Source organism: Solea solea, chromosome 3, assembly GCF_958295425.1.
Source record: "Solea solea chromosome 3, fSolSol10.1, whole genome shotgun sequence".
Classification (NCBI taxonomy): Eukaryota; Metazoa; Chordata; class Actinopteri; order Pleuronectiformes; family Soleidae; genus Solea; species Solea solea.
Window position 1 is genome coordinate 13,188,040 of NC_081136.1, and position 24,898 is coordinate 13,212,937.

General features: G+C 40.7%; 1 protein-coding gene across 1 annotated transcript; it reads right to left on the reverse strand.

Annotated features, from left to right (window-relative positions):
- Positions 1-1,453: 1,453 nt before the first annotated feature.
- rell1 (RELT like 1) lies at positions 1,454-24,610 on the reverse strand. The gene is made up of 8 exons (XM_058626011.1): positions 24,337-24,610; positions 17,223-17,435; positions 13,935-14,000; positions 11,034-11,088; positions 6,604-6,852; positions 3,211-3,340; positions 1,988-2,039; positions 1,454-1,889 (listed from the first exon to the last, which is right to left on the reverse strand). The coding sequence occupies exons 1-7, from the start codon at positions 24,359-24,361 to the stop codon at positions 2,007-2,009; spliced, it is 771 nt and encodes a 256-aa protein (XP_058481994.1). The 5' UTR covers positions 24,362-24,610; the 3' UTR covers positions 1,454-1,889; positions 1,988-2,006.
- Positions 24,611-24,898: the final 288 nt, after the last annotated feature.

The following is a 24,898-nucleotide window of genomic DNA, read 5'->3' on the forward strand; positions in this document are numbered from 1 at the left end:
CTTTCACCGAATTACTCCCCATTGATCTTAATCCTTGTAAATGCTTATTACCACCGCAGCACATGCAGCGACACACATGCCTCAGAAAATGAAAGGCACGTTTCATTCGAGACAAACGAGGGATTAGAGCCTGGAGGAACAATTTGAGAGATAATCTATGACGGATTAAGTTCACTATCTGCACGTGACCCTTTTCTGCAGCGACGATTAATGTGAACCGCAGCTCCGGGGGAAGGTGTGAGGAATCAGGAGGGATTGAAAAAGAGGAGCTTCAACGGATGAAGATCCATTCTACGCGTAGAGCTGAGTAAAACACGGAAAAGATCGACAGAAGTGGAACAGGATTCTCAGAGTATTCCTGTGAAGTTAAAACATAAACTCGAACCATGTGTTTCAGATAACTAAGCTACGCTAACATCTATCAATAAAATCTTTATTGTTGTTATAGCAGTGATTTTAGCAAGTTTTAAAAAAAAAATACATAGATCTAGTCTTAAAGTCCGTGTTTCGAAAATTACAAATTAAAGCAGCGACAATCAATATTTCCCCTATAAACAACCGGTGATTTATAAAAAACTGTAATGAACCCAGAGAGAATTATTACTCAGCAGTGCAGCTTTGTGTAGTGTTCTGGTGTCTTTGAGCTGCTTGTTTTGGACTTCAGATCTTTCATCAAACTATTTCGGTTCACTTGCGTCTGCCGCTCGGTTAGCACGTAGTTAGCAGCCAGCACGTAAACATAGAGGAGAGCTCAGTGGGTAAAGAGGCAGGTATTAAAGGCGTCAGGAGTCAGTAACGACCAAAGCTACAAATAAACAAGTCAATATCAGACTCGTATTCAGTAAGCGCGAGTCCAAAGGAATATAAATGTGTCTTCTAATGCATTGAACACAAAAAAGGCAGCTTTCTGCTCCTGTGTTTTACCACAGACTGTGTAGAAAATGGAAGTTTGTTAATATGACCCGCACCTGTTGTATGGACACATCATTTGTGATTTACACCATCAACTACTCAGGAAAACATTGACTTCTGTTGTATATCAAGTGAGCGGTATAAGCTCATTTCCTCCCGTAGACTTCCATTCCAAACGTAACTCTTCTTACAGCCAGCGCCCCCCCCTGGTGGCTAACTGCTACTTCACTTTGCAAACCTGCAACATTACACCACTTCTTATATACAGTCCATGTGTCATCACAGCCTGTGTCTTAAAAATACTGTTTTCTTTACGGTTTACGCCGTTGAGTTTACTACGATATTGCGAATCGTCGCGTTCACACACCCCCGCCCCCCCCTGCAGGAACGTTATCGCTGCCATTTTCCCCTCTTATCAACCTGGACTAATGCTGTGGCGCGTTTCTCTGCTCTGATAATCAGGTTGTTCCGTCTTCCTGTTTGGGAAGAGACGAGCTACGACTTTATCTGAGGCTGGCAGCACCTGGTCCATCCCGGGGGGTTGGGGGGGGGGGTGTTATCAGCTCAACTGGTTGATAACATGCAAAAACATGTCACGCGCGCACGCGTCTACGCCGCAGACCACCGCGTCAACATCACACGAGCAATAAGACCTTTGTTCTTTCGGACAAGATCCTTTGAACGTTGAGCAGCTGCTCTTGAGCAAGGCACTACTGTAAATTACTACAGGAGGAAATTGAGTGCACAGCCCGACACAACCTTACCCCCCCCCCTTCTACTTGTTAATAAAACCGCCGTCTTCATCAGCAGCACCTTTTAATGCGCCTGACGAGAATGTGGACGATTCTTGGATGGACTCCGCCCCCGGCGCTCCTCGTGCTCCTCCTCCTCCTGTGCTGACGTTTGAATGTTCTTCTTTGTTGTTTTTTGGGGAAAAAAAAGTGTCCAGATGTTGCTTCTCCCGTCCCTTTGGAAAGCTGGAAGGTTGGGAGGCGGCGGGGGGAAATGTGGTTAGACGGAGATTAGCTGCAGAATGAAGATAATCACATTATATGGTAAAAATATCGGTTGTTACCTGGAGTTTCCTGCTTTTATCACTTCTCTGTGTCCGTGCTGCCCGACTGAACCTGGGAGGAAGGAAATAAAACCATCATTAATCAAGAGTCTGTTGTCATCCTGATTATGAAAGCCCTGCTATAATTTTTCAAACTGAGCAGGATGTTTATTTTGCATTTATTTCTACTTTTTTTTTTTTTTCCTCTCTCTCCTTCACAGTCAATACAAGAAAGCTAAAAGTCAATAACATGAAATGACACTGCAAATGGATTCTTTGCACTTGGACCGTCCATGAAACACGAGTGTGATGTCCCAACCCTAAAACAAATGTTGTAATCTGAACCTCAGAGACCGAGTGTCTTGACTTCCCACATCTATCAGACGTCTCTGTCGCTACTTTAATGTAGCTTATTAGACGTGCAAGCGGTGTAAAAACAAAACTCAAACATGGAAATAAGAGAACGTGACAATGTGGTTCACTTATACCGTAAACCGCAAAAAAAACGGTCCGCTTCTCCAGACTCGTTTCCTTGCAGTTTCTGAGCATATTGACACACGTTACCATGAACGGCTGCTTGGCTGCTGAGTCTGCGTCACACTGCCTCACATGAGGATAAACCAGGCTTTACATTCTGCTCAGGGATTAAGAAAAAATGAACCGTAACAGAGCCCAAGGTGAGAAGAATGTGTCAAAACTGTCACTAAACTGTGTCACTGTATCAGTGATAATTAATTAAACATCAAAAACTAATCCTCACAATTAAAATAAAATGGGGGTGTTAAATTCCCACTCTCCATTAGGGCTGAACACTTTTTGTGATAGAGATATTGCACTTGCAAAACTCCGTTATTTTTAGAAAATTGATGGCGGCTTAATCAATAATTAAACGATCTTTATACAGTTCTAAGAGACTCTCATGTTATGTTTAATCGTGCTCTCGCATGACTGGTTTATAGATGAAGCAAAATGAAAGTGGAGGGACAACTGAGATGTTGTATTACACACGAACAGGATAAACAAAAGCCATATCCTCGAATCCTTGATTCTACAAATCTCCGGGATGATTTATTGGGAGCCGGGTTAATGTCACCAGGTGCTGTGAACATGAATATCATGTATAATAATTCCGCATACTTAACCAACACATATTTATACACGGGGCGTGTCGGCGAGGAAGGACCTGATGAGTTCATTTTTGCTCTTTGTTTATCTTTTTCTCACAAGCTTTCCAGGACACAGACCTGCTGGGACTCAGACGTCGTCCGGCTCCTGAACGCCTCCGTGGGGGATGCTGGGACGCTGCCATTAGTGTCTGTTATTAACAGAGTCCGCCTCTCCCTGGGTGGTTTTTCACACTTTGTCACCCGGAACCTTGGGAAAGGATTAAAAAAAAAAAAAAAAAAGAGGGAGGGGAAGAGAAGAGGAATAAATAAGAAAGATAAAAACACATCACATGGGTAGTGAATGTTGTCTGTGACATAAATGAGGACCGAGTTCTCCAAGAGTGGAGATTCAGCTCATTAAAAACAAGCTCCTGCCCTTGTGTGAGGACACACCAGTGGTTGAAGGGACAGAAAAAAAAAACACACACAGCACACTTTAAACTGTGACTGTTTCAAGCTCTGATAAGAAAGTTAAAACAGCATAAAACAGCGGTTTAAAACGACACAGGACTGAGCTTTTGTCAGAGAGACGCACGGTAAATAAGACACAGAAAGTATTTCTTTGTCCTTGCTGTGCACTGGCAAGAATCTGGTCACGTGATACATACCGTGATATAGGAGTGGCGATGCAAACAATACAGTTTTCTTTGTCTTCGGAGGGAAGAGGAAGCAGGGGGGAGAAAGTCAAATGGCTGAAGGGCTGCAGCCACCTGGTGGTCAGAGGCTAAATTACAACGCAAAGCCACTGGCAAGAATATTTCCATATGGGTACAAGTATATTGCCATGAAATATCTGCGTCGATTTGTTTTTTTTATGCATAACTACTACTAAATTCATACTCCTCCACATAAAGTCACTCTGTGAGTAGGAGTTATTCTAATACAGCGGGCGTCAGCTGACACACAAACCTCAAATGTGTGCCTTTCTCTGCTACCCATCAACTCTCAGTGCACGCACACACACACACACACACTCTCACTCTGAAGCTTTCATTAAACCAGCAAATGAACATTTGGATGCAGTCCATGCCGACCCTCTTGCTCCGCGAGGCCAATCATCTGGGTGAGCAAATGAAACGCATCCTCTCTGCATCCCAATCAGCTCACACGAGGACATTAAGGAGGACGAAAGCGCTCCCTGCTCACTTTCCACAAAGCCCCCCCCACACACACACACACAACTCTGTCTGTGGCAGAGATGGAGCAACGAATCAGCCAGTAATACCTTGTTGAATTCATCGCCAACAAGTTTTTTTTTTGTAGAAGAATTGCGATGTAAATGTGATTATTTTCTGGTTTCTCTGCTCGTCCATGACAATAAACTGAATGTCATGGACAATACAAACCAAGCTTTTAAAGATTGTCTTAGATTGCATGGCCCAAACAACTAATCAATTAGTGGAGACGATATTCAAGAGATTGCTTGATGATGACAATAATGATTAGCTGCAGCCCTAGCAGGTTAAAATGTCTGGATAAAAGAGCAAAGAGAGTCAATGAAATGGCCTAAAATATACACTCGTAAGGTAAAGTTCACACCAGAGATGAATAAAATGCTTCCTTGGTGCGACTCCTCTGATTAGATGGGATCTGGCTTTCCCTCGCCCTTAATTCAAATACACACGGACTGTCAGAACAGAATTTGTGTCTGATCAGTCGATGTCAGCCGAGGAGGGGGGGGCGGTCCCTAACCCATCCTCAGAATTGATTGCTGTACATGCACGATTGAAAATGGGGCCACATGTGTCCTCAAAATACCTCTGAATGTGGCTTTTGTGATGGGATCTGAAGACACGTTCGGGATGGCGTTCAGGCCTCAACTTATCAGGACTATCGGGATGTCATCAGCTTCCTCAGGACAGATATGTCTGAGCGGGGATCTAAAATAGCACTTACTTAAAAAAGAATCATGCATCAGCTCGCCCTGATGTTTGTGTACTCTACAATAAAAATGTCACATTGGTTCTGTGAAGAAGAACACATCATTTTGCTCAAACATTTCTGCTGCTGCACACAACCAATGATGAATACATTAAAAAAAGAGAAAAGGGAAGATTGACAACGTCTGTATGATAAAATACTACTGAGAGAAACGGGAAACCGAGCAGGAAGCCGTTACAGATATCACAGGTTTCACTGTTGCTGTCCCCGTCTTTCCAGTCGAGTGTGTTTTAACCCGAGGTTGTTGCCTCACATCACAAGTCAACCACTGTAGCTTCTCACTAAACCTGGACACATACACAGACACACACACACACACTGTGTTTTTTTCCCCAGGCTGTGCTGTGAGCCATGCGTGCTCCAGGTCACTCGTCCGTTGTCAAAGTGCACAGAGAAACCTAATCTCTGTTGTTATTAATGTGGATTTTTTTTCTCCCCCAGCTGCAGTTATTGAGAATTAATGTTTGACGGTTCATGTTTTGTGTTCACTTGTGTCTGATACGGCTCCGGGGCAAACTGTGTGGGCTTTAATTTACCTCTGCTAATTAAAGCCACTTCATGTGTCGCGATTCGAGGAAATCCTGGAGATTAAAAAGGCAGCAATGAACTCTTTGTTCCTCATTCTTACGCACATACACAAACCAGGGTTTACGTTAGCCGGTATATGCCGGTTTATGGCCGTTGTCACGTGAATTTGGCCGGGGGAATAAATGCCAAATAATTAAATCCTTGATTTTAAGTATTACATTAACAAGCGTACCTTACTATAAAATAATTACTTTCAAATGTATTTTTTTTATTTAGTCTTTGTCAAGAGCGTTCCGTGTCGTCATGTGACCGATGAATTTGTAGCTCGGACATGCAGCGAGATACTGCTTGGGAAACAGTCATAAGGGATTTTGGGGGAATTCTACCCTGACTGGGGAGAAGCTGGGGGAGATTGCTACCATAATTCCTGTGTCCGGCGCGCCTGTCGAACGCGGATTCTCGCTCCGAAACCGAATCAAAACAGCCGAAAGAAGCCATCTTCAATGAAACGCCGACGCCAACGCAAACGGCGATTCGTGACACTTGGACCGAGCCAATCATCATTTATTTCGAAGTTGACGCAAGAGATAAGCGCGTTAAGTAGTCTCAATTTAAAGACTCGGACTCGGCATGATGTATTTCTGGCTAATGTAGCAGGGTATTCCTGGTTTATTTCTCGTTTAGTTTATAATAATTAAGAGTTTGTGGAATGTTTGTTTTCCAGAATTCAATGAAAACTTGTTAAATCATAGCTTTTGAGCGGGGTTTTTTTGTGTCTATTTAAGAATACTAGTACATCCGGCATTAAATATGCATGGCCAGAATTTTGAAATATTAAAAAAAAAAAATATATATATATATATATATATATATATATATATATATATATATATATATATATATATATAAATTAAATTAAATTAAATTAAATTAAATTAAATTAAATTAAATTAAATTAAATTAAATTAAAAAAGATTTTCAAGCATAAACTCTGACACACACCTGCCCACAGCCAGGACCGTGACCTCTCCGTACTGACTGCGCCGCTGCTCTGCCTTATGAAGCGATGGCTTCCTGATCAGTGGCCATTTCTTTTGGCTGCAGCGGGTGCAGATGTTCTTGTTGCCACTCGCTCCTCCGATGGTGTGAAGGTGGTTGCAGGTGTGCTTGGCAGCTCCGAGAGGCGCTCCGGGTGAGATGGGCGTCATCGGAGAAGTTGGGCTGTTGGGGGAGGAGGGGGTGAGCGGAGGACTGGGGAAGAAGAACCAGAAGAGGATGTATTGAATATCAGTTAACAGTAGCAAATTATAATGCATAATCATACATTAATTATGAAAATGTAATCATAGCAGCTGCTGAATTACTATAGCCTACTATTACAAACTCAGTACACGCAATATAATGTAAATCAAGCAAATTAACCATTTATCTAGACAACAGGAGATTGAATTGAATAAAACTAAAACTATCGTGGGGCCTGAGTATGAGCTGGACAATATGGGCAAAGGGTTGTCACAATAACATTTTTTCTAAGGTGTCAATATCAATAATTATAAAGATGAATTGTGTGAAATTTGTGTGAAACAAAAAAACACTTCACAAGTCTGAGATAAAACGTTCAAAATTGTTAGGCGTTTGTCTATTATCATCTAGATGAAAGATGATAATAGACACTCATTTATCTCTATTGCAGTTTTTAGCTCGGTAGTGTGTTAATAAGGAGAACATTTTCCAGTAAAACCATCTAATTGTTTCCACATAATAGCTTGATAATGAGCAATACTAAAGGCTACCGTGAGAGTGATACCTTCACTTGAATATGTTCGTGCATAAAAACACTTAATTACCATATTATTAAGTTAAAATGAACCCCCCCACCCCAATGTCCCAAACACTATTTTGAATTGTTATTACCAAGCTATTAAGCTATTATAAGAGCCGTGGTACCAGCAAGATAAGATATTACTTCCCTATGTAACGTCACTGTACGAGATGTTTGATGAAGTCAGGGTAAGAGGGATTTTGTAACTGTACACCTGAAATATTACACCATATACAGGATAAACAGAGAAAGCGGTGGATTAATCAACGGACGGAAAATCAACTCTGTGAACTACACTGACATATGAGTGGCTTTTAAAGTTAGATTTAGACGCATTAGTGAGGTTGGGCACAGCCACAGTGATTGGCCACAGACTGGCGAGCAGGCGTGTCCAGTCAGTGGCGAGAAGCCCAGTGCGCATTACCTTAAAAAAAAAAATTAAGAAGCTTCACACACACACACACACACACACACAGTTGTACAGGCACGTCGCAGAGTATAGTCAAAAAATGTTGCTCATGGAAAAAATGTCAATAAAGCATTAAAAGAATTACATTTGTGCTTCTCTGCATTTATATTATCATTCATATCTAAGAATGTATGACTTCTGGGCTGATGAATGACCTTGTAAACGAGGAAGTACAAACATTGATTCATCCAAAAAGGAGGAGGAGGTGAGAGGTACTGACGGGTAGAGCAGCAGTGAGAAGAAAAGACATAGTATTAAGCACTAATTCTGGAGAGGCTGATAGTCAGGCCTGGCCACACTACAGTCACTCTCCTCCCTTTTCCTTCTACCCTTCTCCATCTGTATCCTTTCCCCCCCATAAGTGTCCCATAAATTACCCCAGTGAGACACCGTCTTCCCACCATTCCTCCATTTCTAAGTGATCCACTGGCCGGCTGCCCAAACTGACTTAAAGGAAACCCAGAAAGCCTGAGACAGCATATAAAAATGGAACGTTGCCTTCCAGTTTGAAAAGTGACATATGACGGAAGTAGCAGTGAGTCGCCAGAGGGAGACCACTGGTTGTAAAAAAAAAAAAAAAGAACTCGGTTTGAATGGAAGTCCACAAAAAAATGAGCCCATTCCTCAATTGATTTATAACGTCCGTTAAGGTTAAATGATCTCAGTTACTGGTTTAAGGACTTTGGCAAGAGAACACGATGTCAAGTGTGTAAATCAGGTTCCCATTTAGAGGGAAAACGGCAGTAAAAAAGTGACTTGGCGCAGGTCAATTCGCAAACTTGCGAGGCTTCAAAACAGTAGTTTGTTTTGCAAATGGAGGACGAGGTCCATTTTTTACATACACGTCTATGGAGAGAGCACAAAAATGGCAAGAGATGAAGAAAGTGATGCCAGGGAAATATGTGTGACTGTAGATTAGAGGCAAACCGACCGATATGGGTTTTTCTCTGACCGATGCCAATCAGTAGATATCAGTGCATCCCTCCATCTTATAAAATATAATAATAAATTATACTCAAGTGCTTCATTTAAATCATTTTTAACCCTTCTGCTCTCTTCTCAGGACTTAACTCCTAGACCGTTTGTGATATCGAGAAAATTCAAAGGTGAACCCCACCTTTATAAAGCGGTAGAAGATGGATGGATGGATGGATACCGGAAAGCAGAGAAATAGAGCTTTGTGCCCATATACTTGTCATTATGTTAGCCCTCAGGACTTACCAACGCGCTGCACGTTTGCGACTGCCGGATATCGAAAGTGAAAGTTATCTTGGTAAAAGGGACAGAAGCACGTTCACTCATTTTTTTGACAATTCTACAGCCATGAAATCAAAATAGATCCAGACAGCCTGATTATCACGATGGTCATATAAGGGCTAACAATCATTTTTTAATAATAGTCACTAATGCCTATTATTAAAAAAGATGGCAAAAATCAGCCAAATGATTGGCTCACCTCTACTGCAGGTGGTTTCTAATGTCCTGAAACTTGAACATCTCTCCTTTCCTTTACTCAACAAACAATATGTAGTGGAACAAGGAAGGTGACAGGGAACAGGAGACTCGATTTACTTAAGACTCCGCCGACACGTCACGGGCATCTCCTCCTCTTTTTTTCGGTATATCCGCGTAAATCACTCGCTGCCTCCTCATCTCAGAGAAGCTGCACCAGTGCACACTCGGCCCAAAAGTGAAGACGACAAATCTCAGCTGCGAGCCATCGGCTCTTGTTCCAATGATGCTTCAAAACAGGGACAAGCAGGGCGGCCTTTGATTTGAGAGGACACTGAGAATGTGACCTCACTAAAAATCAAAGCTGAATGATTTTAATGCTGTTTAAGACAAAAAAAAACCTCACTGTTGGCACGTTCCAAACAGACTATTTCACTATTGATGTAACAAGGCTTTTAAAATGGAGAACAGGATTATCTGTGGTTTTCTTTTTGAACCACGCATGAAAACTAGGCACGCATGAAATTATTGACACGATAAAAAGGTATTATCAGATACTTGACATCCATGCCTGCTCCCTCTCCAACTTTTACTTTTTTATATTTATTAATTTAATACAATGAAGAAGAAAACGTATATCTACCTCTGACATGAGTATGAAAAATATCATGTTAACTTCACTGAAGAGGAGCTGCAGGTAAAAAGTATATCGGTGCTGGTATCGGTTGTCGACCTTATTAAAAACCACATCCACATGACACTATAAGTCAGGCTTGGTTTGCATTGCAGGTAGACAGCTAGTTAAAACTAGTCTGAACATTTTAAGATGACTCATTTGACATTTGAAGTAATTTCATTTGTGTGGAGGTTGGTTCTTCTTGGCACAGATTGATTATCAAGCATGAAGGACCTCTGATGATCTGAGGCATGAATGAAACACAAGTTTTGCTCAAAAGAAGAAGAAAAAGGGAGACACTGATGTGTGGAGGGCATGGGTTGGAAAGAGAGAGAAGGTGACTGAGGAACGGTACTGATGGGTAGAGCAGCAGTGAGAAGAAAACGACCTCACTTTAAGTACTAACTCTGGAGAGGCTGATAGTCAGGCCTATATATTGAATTATTAGAAATTATATTAATTGTAGAAAAGTAAAATATCCAGGTTGTTTTTCTGCACATTTATGCCCATATCAATCTTAAATGATCAAAAGAGCTATAATTAATCTTTTTGGCAATGGACTTTTTGGCCCATTTCAAAGTCCTTTGTGTGCTCAGTTCTTCTATTTGAACTAGAGTTGCTTTTACTCTGGCTGAGTATACAGTCAGGGCTCACATGCCAACATCTGTGCTCGATAATCCCTCAGAGTCGTGATATAATGGGCCACAGTGACATTTTGGGGAAAGTCCCCGGCTGATTGCTCTCAATCAAGCCCAGCCAATCTGGAAACATATCAGAAGACAAACATGGCCTGGTTGCCTTGACTCTCAGTTCAGTCCCCGCTGCGTCGTGACACTTGGAGGCTTATGGTGCCACCTGGTGGTTGAGTTGATTTGTGTTTTTCTATTTTAGGATTTAATGTCAGGTCTTGGATATAATTTAACGTATTCTTTACTGTTTTTTATGTGTGTATTAAAAGTCCTGTTAATACACATAAGCCGTTGCTTGATTGGAACTTGTTAGAGGACACTTACCCATCAGAGTCAATGCTGTTGTCATGAACCATGGCTTTCAGAGCATCAGAGTTTGCTGAAACAGGAGTGAGAGAGAGACAGAAAGTTGTTCAGTCTCACAGATACTACAAAAGGAAGATAGAGAAAGAACAGAGATAACACTAGTGCTGGGAATTAGCGAGGAGAACACTCCAGTGACTTCAAAAGCAGAGGGTCTTATTGAATGATGGTGACAACAGATTAACTCCGTAACACAATTAAACTGCACATCACATGTAGTCACTGAAGAAAAGTTACAGTGCACAGACAACTCAGTGGAATGAGTCAGATCAGACCAAACAAAACTCCTTTGTAAATAGGACGAAGTTTCATTTCGAGTCAACCTGAGGGGGACAAAGGTTTACTGCACAACAACGACGACAACAGCGTCTCCTCAGCACAGAGGAAACGACTCAGACATTGATTTGCATAATTAGTGGACTGAATTCCCCCAAGGCCTGGCTATGAACTTGACTTCCCCATGAGAACACAGATAAATGAAATAATCCATACTTTGAGATGTGCTGAACTGTATGGTGAGACAGAGATGACTCGTGTGACAAAAACACTGTCCATTTAATCACACGCATGATGTCCTTGTACTCATATTTCGAGTTTTCAGGTTTGGGTCAACATCTGGTCCTATAAATGGCCACAAACCAAATGTTGTTTAGTTTTTTGTTTGCGTTTCAATGAAATACTTTTCTGACAAAAAACAAACTTGAAACAGATTGGCCAAAACGTTTGAGTGCAACTTTTTAAATAAATCACATCTTGAGGACACGAATCACCATAAACTTTTCAGGGAAATTTAAACAGCTGAAAAAAGGTAAATCCAGTGGTGCATTTTATTATTTAATTCTTGCAGGCACCTAAAAAAAAAAAAAAAAAACTGTCGTTAATTTAAGAGGTAAAGGGTTTTTTTTTCCAGCCACTAAACCACAACGTCTACACGCCTAAATGACTAGCAAAACCCATGAAACGCTTTAAAGATGTACACCGGCACGACACGACACAGTTACTCATGTTGCTACTGTGACTTCTTTATTTTCTGATTCTCTGTGGTAGTTATAACTTTGGCTATAAAGATCATTATTATTATTATTATTATTATTATTATTATTATTATTATTATTATTGTTCCTGCTCTCTGCTCAACTTCATACACAAACAGCAAATACTAGTAGGAATCTATCAGGACAGCTGACGATGTTATTTCTTTTACAGCAATAACATACATTTATTTATTTATTTATTTATTTATTTATATATAACGTCAATTATCCTAAATTTATTTGCATTTTCCTGGTTTTATTCAAGTTTTCCTCACTTTTATTTGGATTTTCTTTTGAATTTTTAAAACCATTTACTTTTCATTTCTGATCATGAATTAAAGGTGCATGTTTAGATCTTATGCCACTCGGTGACATTCCCGCGCTATGACACTGATAAGGAAGTGATTTGTTGCACATCATGACAGATAGAGGCAACACCATCATTGCACTAGTGAAGTAGTAGGGATGAAAAAGTGAATTTAACATATGATTTCTAGTGTTAAAACAAAACAGTTATTCAGCAGTTCAGCCCTGCTCTGCTGCTGCTTACTCTTAAACGCTCCCAACATTCAGGGCTGATAGTGTTGCTTGACAGAGGCCGTTTATTCAGATCCAGAATAAACATGTTACGTAATTTCTGTTCGCAAAGACCAAACTAACACAACAAAAGCAAAATAACATAAACTAGTTACACACTACAGCTTTAAATGATTAAATATGATTATTGTTGCTGCCTTGTGAAGCACCAATAGTTTATCAAAGTCATTTACATGCTTGTGTAGTAGTGAAAGTAGTAGTAATACAATGTGTGTTTATACCGTAAGCAAAAAAATAACAATTTTAAAGGAAATATGACACACTCACAAATGTACAATACTAAATATTTCTTATATTTTCTATTTGCCTCCACTCCTTGGAAAAAAGACAAAGGCTGTCTCTCATTAGAGGGACTTGGATAAGATAAGACTGCAGTAAGAGCAATGACCTTTAACACAACCAAGAGCATCTCGGAGCTGATTCAATCATTAACACTCAGGCTGAAGACAACTTCTAACACATAAAGGCTCAACCATAGCATGATTCCAAACTGACACTGTGACGGTGAGTCACAGTTAAGAACACTCCAACTTTTCTTTTACGTATTACTTTTACAATAAAAGCAGCTGTGAGTCAGTGCCTCTGGGGCGCGGAAATCAGTTTATGTAACACTGTGATGACTGCCAGAGACCAAGACAGCACTACCGTCAATTGTCATCACCAGTTCCGTCTTCTAGATAAGATAGAAAAGACGGGTCAGTAAAAATCCACTATCAGATTTTAAATTCACTGACACAACCTTTGGTGATAAACCTGAGGAGGATTTCTAGTGAATAGATCATAAAAATGTTGCAAACCTGAGAGACTATCCTTCATATTTCTCTGCAGTTGCCAGATTGTGGACCTCCACAGAGGTTGTCGTTTCTGAGCCAAACTGAACCGAGTGGCAGTACCATGTACACAGCACGAGAGGCTGGTACAGAACCTCTTTCCAAGGTAGAGGTGCAACAGTGCCAAAATAATAACGGAGAACCAGCTGTGATGACATCACGGGGAGGGCTCATGAAAGCCAGACTCGTCCGAGGTCAAACCTCCTGACATTGACATGTTCAAAGACCTTTATTGTGAAACATGAGGAAACCGTGAAACATTCCTGTGCTGAATTAATAATGAACCCAACAGCCTTCCGCATATGCGTACAAAGACATGATCCTGTCACAAACACTTTTATAGGTTTATGAAAGCAGCCAAGTTTTGGTTCTTTGTCGGGGGAAACGTGTTGCACACGTACCTTCATTTTTCATGATGTAATGAACAATCTGTCCGACTGTGTCGTTGTCACTGGTGTCGTTCAGCTCTGAAAGAACAAGCAGAAACGTTAGAATTAAAGTTAGAATTTCATGAAGCAGCGTTGATGATGGCTCACTACCACTTTGGCAAAAACACAGCAAAAAGAAAAGGCGATATTAATTGACATGACAAGAAAATACAACAGCAGTGAGACAAGGTAGAAGGAAATATGATAATTGTTTTTGTTGTGTGGAATCAAATCTATTTTAATAACATTTCTGGCCACTTGGGGGGGCAGCTGTAAACACTTGGTCACATTATATTTTTAATAGGATTAAGCTGATATGGCTAATGCACTAGCAAATACTTCTATACGGCCGATATTGCTGCGATTGTGGCGCACTCGCATGTGATTTGATTGGCTGTCGCTTGGAAAACTGACCATTTCCAAACTTCTGATGGATGCAATGCAGGAAAAACAAAAGCAGCCAAGCGGCGCTGAACATTACTCTTAAAGTTACTTCAGTCGACGCCTCCACCATGCATGTGTGAATCAGCTGTAATAGCTGATATAATAAAAGAGTAGAATCAACCGACACAGACTTTTGAATGAGCGTATGAACAACAGATCATCAGTTTTCAACGGCAGAAAGTCAGTGACATATTACAGTTGAAAAGTATTTTGTTTCATTTTCTTGACATTGCACAAATCCATCAAAGTGTACAATCACATTTTCATACATCCCGTTAATGGCTTCCTGTGTTTTCTCCTTCACTTCTGATCAACTATATTTTTCACATTAATTAATAGAAGTCCTCTGTTAACATGATATGATGCCAAACACTGAACTACACAAGGCGGCCGTTCATATTTAATACACAGCTGTCGTGGGGGTTGAAAGAGAAGGCGACGCAGGAGGAAACCTGATCATTGAGAAACAAAACTAGAACATGTGAATGGTTGAGAACAAAAGCTCTCTTTTGTTTTGAGAGAAAGGGTAGGGCTGTTTGAGAAGAGATGCATAGAGACGCACAGACAAACCTAAGGCCCTCTGGCTTGTGGCGCTCAAGTTTTCCGAATCTCTGTCAATACCTGCAGTACGACATTGAACAAAAATGTGCTAATAGTTAACAGGAGTCAGTAGGAGAATCAAGGCGACGGTTAAAACAGAACACTGTGATGAACAGAACAGATACGTGTGAAAGGCAGACAGTCCCACAGCACGAACTCTCGCCTTTCCTGACATAGTGTAAACAATTTGTTCTCTCTCATGCCTGTGAAATACCCCAGGGCAATCCAGTGGTGCCAGCAGTTTCACGTCCACACACGACTACCAGCAGGAGAGAAGACCGCGCTAACTAACCTCTATGTTTACTCATGCCACGTAATGCGCTTGGGAGGGGGGGGGGAAAGTGGCACAGTCGATGCAAGCAGAGGCAAAAATAAAAGCCACGGTTCCACCACAAAGTGCCAGAAACATCAAGGACCAAAACGGTTGTATGCATTTTTACTTTGGCGAAAGACCAGGAAAAATTATTTTGAATGACTATTACATACAACGGCCACAATAACACAGCTTTTCCACTCCAGTCCACCAGGTGGCAGTAATGTAGAGTGCTATGCAACAACAATGTCACTATTTATTTATTTATTATTTAACCACAGAATGAATAATACATTTATTTGACTCAAAAAGTTGTTTATTATGGCCTTCACATAAAGCGATTCCTTCTAGAGCTGAGAGGGCGGGTGATGTGATTGTCCTGCAGACACAGACACACATCTCTCTTTCAAGAGGAGCCTGTCTGACTGTTGATTACATAACTGTCCAGCTGTTCGCTTGACAGGCCACAAACTGTGTGTGCAGTGGCAACTTTGGCGGTGTTTGGATGAGAAATACGCGAGATATTGGTTGACATTTCAACCAAAAACAAGCCACTTCCACCCCGAATGGAGACAGACCTCACCCTCACCATTCTTTGAGCTGTATGGATTACCGTGGCACCCATGGTAGCAAATTACGCACAAATGTACTTTGCTGAAGAGGACACATCGGTGTGTGCTGTGTCGATTTGGGCGGCATTTGTATGAGAAATAGAAGAAAGAGATAACGGCAGAAATTGCTAAATGCGCCGCATCCGCGCCGTCTCATGCCCCTCGTTTTGTTTCACCTCACTGAACACACCCCTATTTGAGTCTGAGCATGAGTGATGTGAATGAACAAACATGGTTTCTATTTGCCTCCACTCCTTAAAAAAAAAGACAAAGGCTGTCTCTCATTAGAAGGATTCGGATAAGATAAGACTGCAGTGAGAGCAATGACTTTTAACACAACCCAGAGCATCTCTGAGCCGATTCAACTTCAACTTCCAACACATAAAGGCTATGAATTGTTTTGCCTCAGAGGAGTGAAAGGTTTCTCTGTTTAACAAGGGTTTGGTGTTTTCTGTTCAAAAAAAGTAAAAAGTTATTGTCAGTATTGACTGATTCAAAAACATTTATGGTTCATGTTGCGCAGCCCTATACACGAGTACGCCTTCAAACTTAAGTACATAACTTTTACCCGTAAACAAAAGTCAGTTACATTCAAACCATTGTCAAATGAGTTCACACCATGCTCAGTTCCGTTTCTCGGTGGAGCCCTGTTTAGATCTAGTTTTCACCCAGCGCCAGTTCTGTGCTGCACACAGGAAGTGATTTGCCACCGAAATAAGTGAATTCTACTGCTTAAAAAAACCCTGTCCCTGTGCTGCCGCTGCATACGCACAAACGTTCCCTCAGCCAGGTTTGATAGCACTGCTCGATAGAGCCTGTTTTCAGACACAAGAAGTAATGTTACATTGTTCCGGTTCTCAAAGACCAAACAGGAAGAATAAAAATAACAGCAACAATAAAAGTCACCACAACCTTAACACTTGTTTGGTGCAGTTATATCCTTTTGGCAAAGGAGGGTTTCACTCGCATCAATCGGCTCTATTATTATTATTATTATTATCTGTCAACATCTACAGGAGCGTGCACATACCAGACTTAGAGTCAGGAATGTAGTACAAGCCCGTAATACTAAAGGGCAGGTGAGAGCATCAAAGTGATTTTATTCCATGACGTCTGATATTGATTTTGGACACAACTTGACAGGAACATGGAAAACCTCATGAAGACGATGACTCATTTAGAAATCAATGCAAAGGACGTCACTTCCTCATCTAGCGTTCCCCTGACTGAACGGTCACAGAAAGTCATAGTTTATTTCTTGACCTCATTCTTTTAAATGACATATATCCTTACCTCCACCCAGTTCAAGGTCCTTCTCCTCTTCATCAAATACCTCATCTTCATCCTGGGCCTCAGTCGTGCACCGGTAGCCTTTCCTCTTCAGCACGTGACAGATTACCACCCCTAACAGGCCCAAGAGGAAGAAGACCGGCACCAGGACGAAGGCGATATAGTCTGGGTTTTTGGCTCCTGTTGTACCATCTCCATTGACTGATGTTTTATCCGCTGGAGAAGTGAAAGAGCAAGGAGGAGAACTGAAACATAACATCATCATTACAACCACGGAGAACTCATTTAAATATGAATGGAACTGTAGCCGCTACATACACATGTAGACATGAAACGGGAAAAGTATGACAGAGGCCTAAGAGACTTATGACCTATTTATATGGTCTATACAATATACAAACATTATATAAACTCATAGGAGCAAAACTTTTCTTTTCTTTCTTTTTGTACCAGCACGTCCGTTTCCTTAGAAAGAAAGAGCTATCTAGTATTAGTGACTTGTAAAGCAGTTATTTTCCGACATACTGAATCATTAGAATCAGTTAATTAAAAAGATTTGTTTAGTACTTCCTCCATGACTGGAGCACAGACTTGTGATCACAGGCTTTCAGCAGCACTGTCATTAAGCACAACAGACTCCTCTGCTAAATATTTTTGATTTTAGACATTTCCTTGTTCTTCTTTTTAACTGATCTACAGTTCGGCATTGTTCGGTTTGAGTCTTGTGCCCGTTCCATTGTTAATGGAAATGCAAAGTAACTCAGCCACACGTCATTACAAACTGACAAATCTACTTAAGTTGGCCACCCAGGTGCAAGTGTGGTTTGATTTTTTTTTTAAATTACACTATGCATGATATGCCCAAAACACACCCATGAGTATTTAAGAGACTAAGTATAAGCCTTTAGAACCACACAGCTGCCTCCAAAACATTTCTCCCCCACAATTTCACATGAAAGTTTTTTTTATATATATGTTTCACATATAGTTGAAGCTGGTTTAGGGATATCTTGATGTCTATTATGCAACCGACTGCAGCAAAAAAAGACAAGGACCATAAACCTCAACGACTCACCCCAGCCCCCACTTACACACCGGACTTTAGACCCATCAGGGTGCAACAAGAGTCTGAGCATGTGGTTGAAGCAACTCATGAGCACATACTGCATTTACAGTGAAACAAATCAACAAAATGTTACATGGATCATATTACATGGATCTAGGAACTTTGGTCAACGGTCAGAGTAAAGATGGTGACCTGTGGTCATCCAAAGCTCTTCTGACTCCTTCTAACCATGTGAGGCATTCCAGCGTGACCTGAAAGAGGGCTTTTGTCTGGTTTCCTGTTCACGACAGCGTGTGTGTGTGTGTGTGAGTCTGAGAATGTCAGTGACAAAACTAAAGAGATATAAGCCCTTCTGCATTCATTTCAGTACATATGACATTATTCTGGTTTTGATCAATAAAAGGGTACCAAAATAACCAATCCATCTGGCCCACTTTTTGGCACCTTTCTGTTGGGGTGCCTAGCACAGTGGTCTGGCACCAAGAGAGTACAGCTTGAGACACTGCAGTCTCTTGTTTGGTCGACAAAGATGAGTCACTTGCGGAAGACAGCAACAGTAATGGAATGGGGACGAAAGTAAATGTTTTTAAAATAGAAAGAACACGAGATGTTCCGTGTACTCCACTGTTGTGCTGCGTTAACTGTGACACATAATTCTTCTTCAGATTTCTTGGCTGTGGTGCACCATAGACCGTCATGCAATAAGAGTCTGGTGGCAGGTGACACAACCACGTGAACTTTCATTTGCAAACACGCTTAAAAACGGGGGCTTCAGATTCTTATGTGCAACATCACGACTTGTCGCCACTTGCGTTGAAGTGGTAAGATGTGACACGGGAGCTCACATTTGGACAGAGCTTGAATTATTATACCAAATATGTACCACGGCACTGTGCGTACAAGCACGAGTCTGTGCATCTAAACCATGTGGCTCCTGATGCATACAGGCATTTGAGCTCCTCCTTTGTTCCAGTTCTCTGGTGCATCAGGCTGAACACACTGACCAGACCACAGTCTGCTCACTGACCTCCCAGTGGTGCGTCCGTTTGCTTGTACCCATGTAAGGAGCAGACAGCTGGTTCACATGGCTCAGAAGTGCATGCCCGTCAATTTAAGGATTGTATTAAAAGCAGTGTTATTAATTAAGGACTGACCTTGGGTTGTTAGTTTGTTTTATTGGCATCTCATGCACCACATTGTTCACCCACCCACTGAGTGTGTCACAGCTGGTCATTTAGAGAGAGAGAGAGAGAGGTAGAGTTTCAAACAGCTGATGATCATTTGGTGTATGCAACAAAAAATAATCAGGAAAAAACAGTGGATCAATCACTTAGTGAGGAAGTGCTATAAATCAATCAATCAATAAATCAATGAAGGGGCATCTCCGCCAGGAGCCACTTCTCTGTGTCAGTATAGACTGTTTGCATATGTTAATCTGCACAAACCTAACACGCAGCCTGTATGAAAGAAAGAAGCAACTGGAACTCCTGCAAAGTGAAAACACTGTTGCATTAACATTTCTAAAGTAGACATTGTGTCACTTTCTTCTGCTTCAGTCCATTCCCAATCAAGATTGCACACTGTTAATATGGACTTAAATCAAAACAATAGGGTTTTTGAGTTGTTGCATTAACTACTGAACTTCTGCGATTAAAACAATAATCTTTTGGCAGCATTAATTGAGACTGCCAAATGGGTTGAAGAGAGTCCTTTCCCCCCGAGGAGGACATGAGTGGAATCATGAGTGTGTTAGCAACCACAGTTGGTGCCACAATAGCCCAGAAATAGACCGGCTCAAACTAAAGACAAATGAAAGGTGTGGATTCACACATTGGTATTAAAAAGTCATACCACACTGATATAAATTATTACACTGAAAAACATATTTCTGGATAGCATCAAGTCCATTTACTGGAAATGTCCTCTATACAGGATGTTCTTGAATCAGTCTGCACTACAGCTGAACTCCTTTATCTTGACTTCCTGCAGTTTTATGAGGAATAGTGCAACACAGGATGATGTAAATCTATTTTGGCAAAAGCACACGGGTAGGAAGGTGACTGATTGGAAGTAACTGGAAAAGATTAGACCGTTTAGATGTGTAAAAGAAAATGTTTTTCTTGAATATATTGCTTTTTATCCTTACTTTTCCATTTCCTCTCTTGATCTGTATGGAATTAATTTAGCTGATAATAAAAGGCAAAGACGGGTTTGATACAAATCCAAACTTTGATACAAACTTTGTATCATTAGCGCTCTTGTAGACAGTGAGAGATCACCCTTTACCCATCAGTGGTCATCAACAAAGACGCCAACGAAACGAAAATTTCAGAAAAGAGGATGTAAATGTGCCCTGCTGCTTATATCAGCAAAAAGCATATATAGATGTAAGGAAGCTTGTTTTATGTACACGCTATGCAGTAACAATGTGTACCTTCTGTAACGATGGGTGCAACGCATTCTCGCATTTGAACACAGAGGATTTTGGACGATGTATTTGCTTCATTTTTTTTTTTTTACTCCAACTACTAAACAGAACACATTAATAATAACAATCTGTATTGCAGCATCAAAGCAATAGCATGTGTATGAAACTGGTAATAAAAACTAGATTTTAGCTTTAGCAGCATTTATCTTTCTTTTTTTTTTTTAGATCAAAATTTGCATGAATAATATTGGCTGATTAATGAAATAATAGGAGTGCCCAAAATCTGCCTCTAAGGTTTACTAACCACAAAAGAGCCTTATTCAGTTCAGTCAGTTCCCAAACGATTTATAAATGTGTGAGTCATTTTTTTTCAAAAACAGGAACACAGTAATGTGATCCTTAACTGGACGCAATTACATTACTCTCCTCCATTTAGTCATCTGAAGAGGAGCGAGAAGTGGAAACTGCTCAACATCTCCTTATTCAATTTCTTCTTCACATTCAAATGAAACTGTGCCCCACCTCTCATTTCCAATTTGTTTTCTGACCCCAATGGTGTGGTCTCCTTGTAGTCCAAAGTCGGAATTATAGAGTGCCTAGTCAGGAAATGTCAAATTCAAATTGGAATATCTAAGCAATTTAACAAACCCCGACATAGGATTAACAATGGCTGCCAATAGAGTCTTAAAGTAGAACTGTCTTATTTATTTCACATTAAAGTCAGTCGTACACATAGTACTGTTCCATTCGTATCTGTGGACATGTTGCTACACTGTTTGTGAGTGCAACATACAACGTAGGGCATTGTTATCAACCGTTATTGCTGACAATGATACATTTGCGTCCACGTTTTCTCCAACTTCTCAACTGAAACAAGTCAACTTAGAGATGACGTCATTCACAGGTCCGACTTCTGAGGTCAAATTAACGCACCACGAGAGCATTAAAACGTGTAAAAAAAAAAAAATATATATATATATATATATATATATATATATATATATATATATATATATATATATATACACATATATTTAAACTACATGGCTGACAATCAGGATATTTTTCTCGAGGCATGAGAAAGTGACAGTAAGCACAACCACCCAAAGCTTTTCATTCAACCACAGCTCATTAGGAGGAGGATTTGCTGTGGTCCCTGTGTGCAACTGTGACTTAGCCATTTCCTCATACCATGAAATTACGTGCAGCCAGAAAAGGAAATGTCAGAGACCCCCAACCCCCCCCCCCGCCCTTACCCTCCCAACACACAATCAGCTTGTTATTTCAGTTGACGTGACACAGTCCTGTCATATGAAACCCAAGTTTCCATGTAATGCACGTGTGCAATAGTAAAGACGAGAGGTTTCTTCATCGTGTCTTCATTTGCAGTCATGGCTTTATGATTACAATATATTGGTAGATTTTTTTTTTTTTTTTTTTTTTAAAATGGTGCAATGTCTGCACATCAGCAAGCACACTCATGTGCAAGAGGCTGCTAAACTCCCTCTTTACCCAATGAGCAGTGAGCAAGACCTTCGAGTTTCTTTGTTTGTTTGGTTTTTTTAAGGGGGGTGGGGGGGAGGTCACGATAACTTTCCAAGACACAGCAGCAGACAAGCTTTTCAAGACTGCATCTTTAAAAATGTTGTTTGAGACGGATAAAGCTCCCGGGAGATTATGTCTGGATTCTCACCAGTCTGGATTGGATTACAATCCATTTATCCAATGTGGAAATTAGATAAATGGATGAAAAGAGGTCAGGAGGTCAAATTCTTATTTGTAAATGTCTACTTTGAAATGAAAATAACTACAAGAAACACAGGGAAAACCCTCACACTTGCCACACACACACACATTCTACTACACATCACTTACAGTACACATGATTCTCACTCATGGTAATAATAAAATATAGCGCTATTAGAAAGGTGCTTTGGGGGAAATGGGAATTTGTTTAGAATTTGTCTTGCAGCATATAATAGCAGCTCAATTACAATTATAGTTAAAGCTGTCGGCAGCTTTTTGTTGCTGCCGATTGTCTCCTTCTGTTTGGTATGCTGAAATGATGAATGATGACATTATTATTTGCATGCTGTGTTATTCATCCAAAAACAGGCTCTGTCAAGCAAAACTTTTAGACCTGACTGAGGGAGCGCTTGTGTGTATCTGTCTTGGCATGAGGTGAATCACTTCCTGCGTGCAGCACCAGATGAAACCTTTACACCACGATATGATGAAAAACATACTAACTAGAGTTAGTATGTGAGTAAGTGAGTCTTCTCTAGCTGCTGGTCCCCATGTCGTCATTTTGGCACAGGTCTTGGTCATTTTAAAGTTACAAAAAGATATATTCTGAAAGGTTTTACAGCATCTCATATCCCTCTTTTTAATGTATATCTTTGGATAAATTTGCCACACTGACCTAAACAATTAGCTTTGCATGAACTCATGAAGAAGACACCTATCTTTCCAAGACGAACGGGTCTGCTGGAAACAGCGTGGGGATTCAGCCTCGACCTTTTGCAAGCCACAGACTCGTGTGTGGATTCCCAGTGGAAAATGGAGACCAGCCCTGCATTTTAAAGGTTGTGCAGAGAACCAGACTACAGAGCACTGGCTGAGTGCAGACACACATAGAGCAGAGCACTTGGATAAATGAGTGGTCTGAGCTCTATCATTTAAAGGTCAGGAAGACACTTTTTCCACAGAGCCGTGTAAATAAGAAAAAGCTATTTTTTGCTGATAGATGAGACACTGTCAGCCATAAAGGACAGATGACTATTTACAGAGTTATTTCACACACAATTTATTCTAAATCGAAATTCTTCTCCTTTATCATATTTTTATTAATCTGTCAATTATATTTATTAACTGGCTGATCATTACTTATTGGTGTAATTTAACACATTTTGTTCACAGAAACTTGATGAATGTCGCAAAAGTCACTTATTATTATTTATTCCATTTCGTATCCATTTCTTTGAATTTCAAATCCCAAAGTGCATCTTCAATGTCCAATAAAAACGTTAGTTTGAGCATAACTTTCAAATATAAACAAATTTACATTACATTAAAATCAAGTGCGTTCACACACGACTCTGCGTTTCTCACTGTAGCCATGTTTACATCTTGTGTCGTTCAATGAAGTTCATTGCACACAGGACATGATTTGAATGTGATAGCCGCAAACAGGTTGCAATATGATTGTTAACACAAGGAAGCATCCACGATGCACGAGGAGAGGACAGGAGGTGAGGAGCTTAAAAAATGTGAAATCAAATATCGGCCGCACTTTTTCTCAAGATGTGCATCGGTCAGAAGTATCATCTCTATAGTTTATACATGTTAGTGTTGTATAACCTGCAGTTTTCTCTTTCTTAGCGACTGCAATGCACTAACGTATATTATTTGTACTTAAAAAAATAAACAAACCTTAAGTACACACTCTGTTTTTCTTGTAAAAACTTTGCGGACAGTTCAGTTGACGGGCGGGCAGCTACAACGTTCACCCTGACACCACTTGTTTTCTTGATATCAAAGAAAACGACTATAACGTTTCTTGACTACGCAGCGCTTACACAGCATATTAACAGTCAAAAAAAAATGAACAAAGAAAAACTTACGTGAAAACGCGGTTGTATCGGCCATTGGAAGACAGGAGAGCAGCAGCTGGCCGGTGGGCTGCCCGTGATGCTTCTGACAGGCGGTGTTGAACTGTCTGCTTGGTAAACATACACTAACAGCAGTGGTGCTCACACCGTGTACTCAACTAATTGAACCCTGGAAGTGTTCCTACTAACATGAGCGCATTTCCTGATTCCCAAACAGTGAATACGCCCTGGTCCGAGAGCGGCCCCATTGACTTGAGCGGCACTGCCTCCATCAGAGAGCAATGCACGGGAGGGGGGAGTAAGAGGAGTCACTGCTTACTACTTCCGGCTTGGGTTTAGTCTAACGGGGGGGGGGGGGGGGCAAAGGAAAGCTGAAGATTTACAGCACAAATCGCCACATAAAGCTGTTCTATCTCGCAAACATGACGTTGGAGTGACATATTATTGACAAATTAGGGTGAAAACAGATGTTTGCTTTCATATTTTGATTTGAATACCAATAATTTTCTGTGGTTTGTTAAACTGTTTGGATATGATTGGGCGTATCTTCAAAGGCAAAGTGATGTATTGTTTG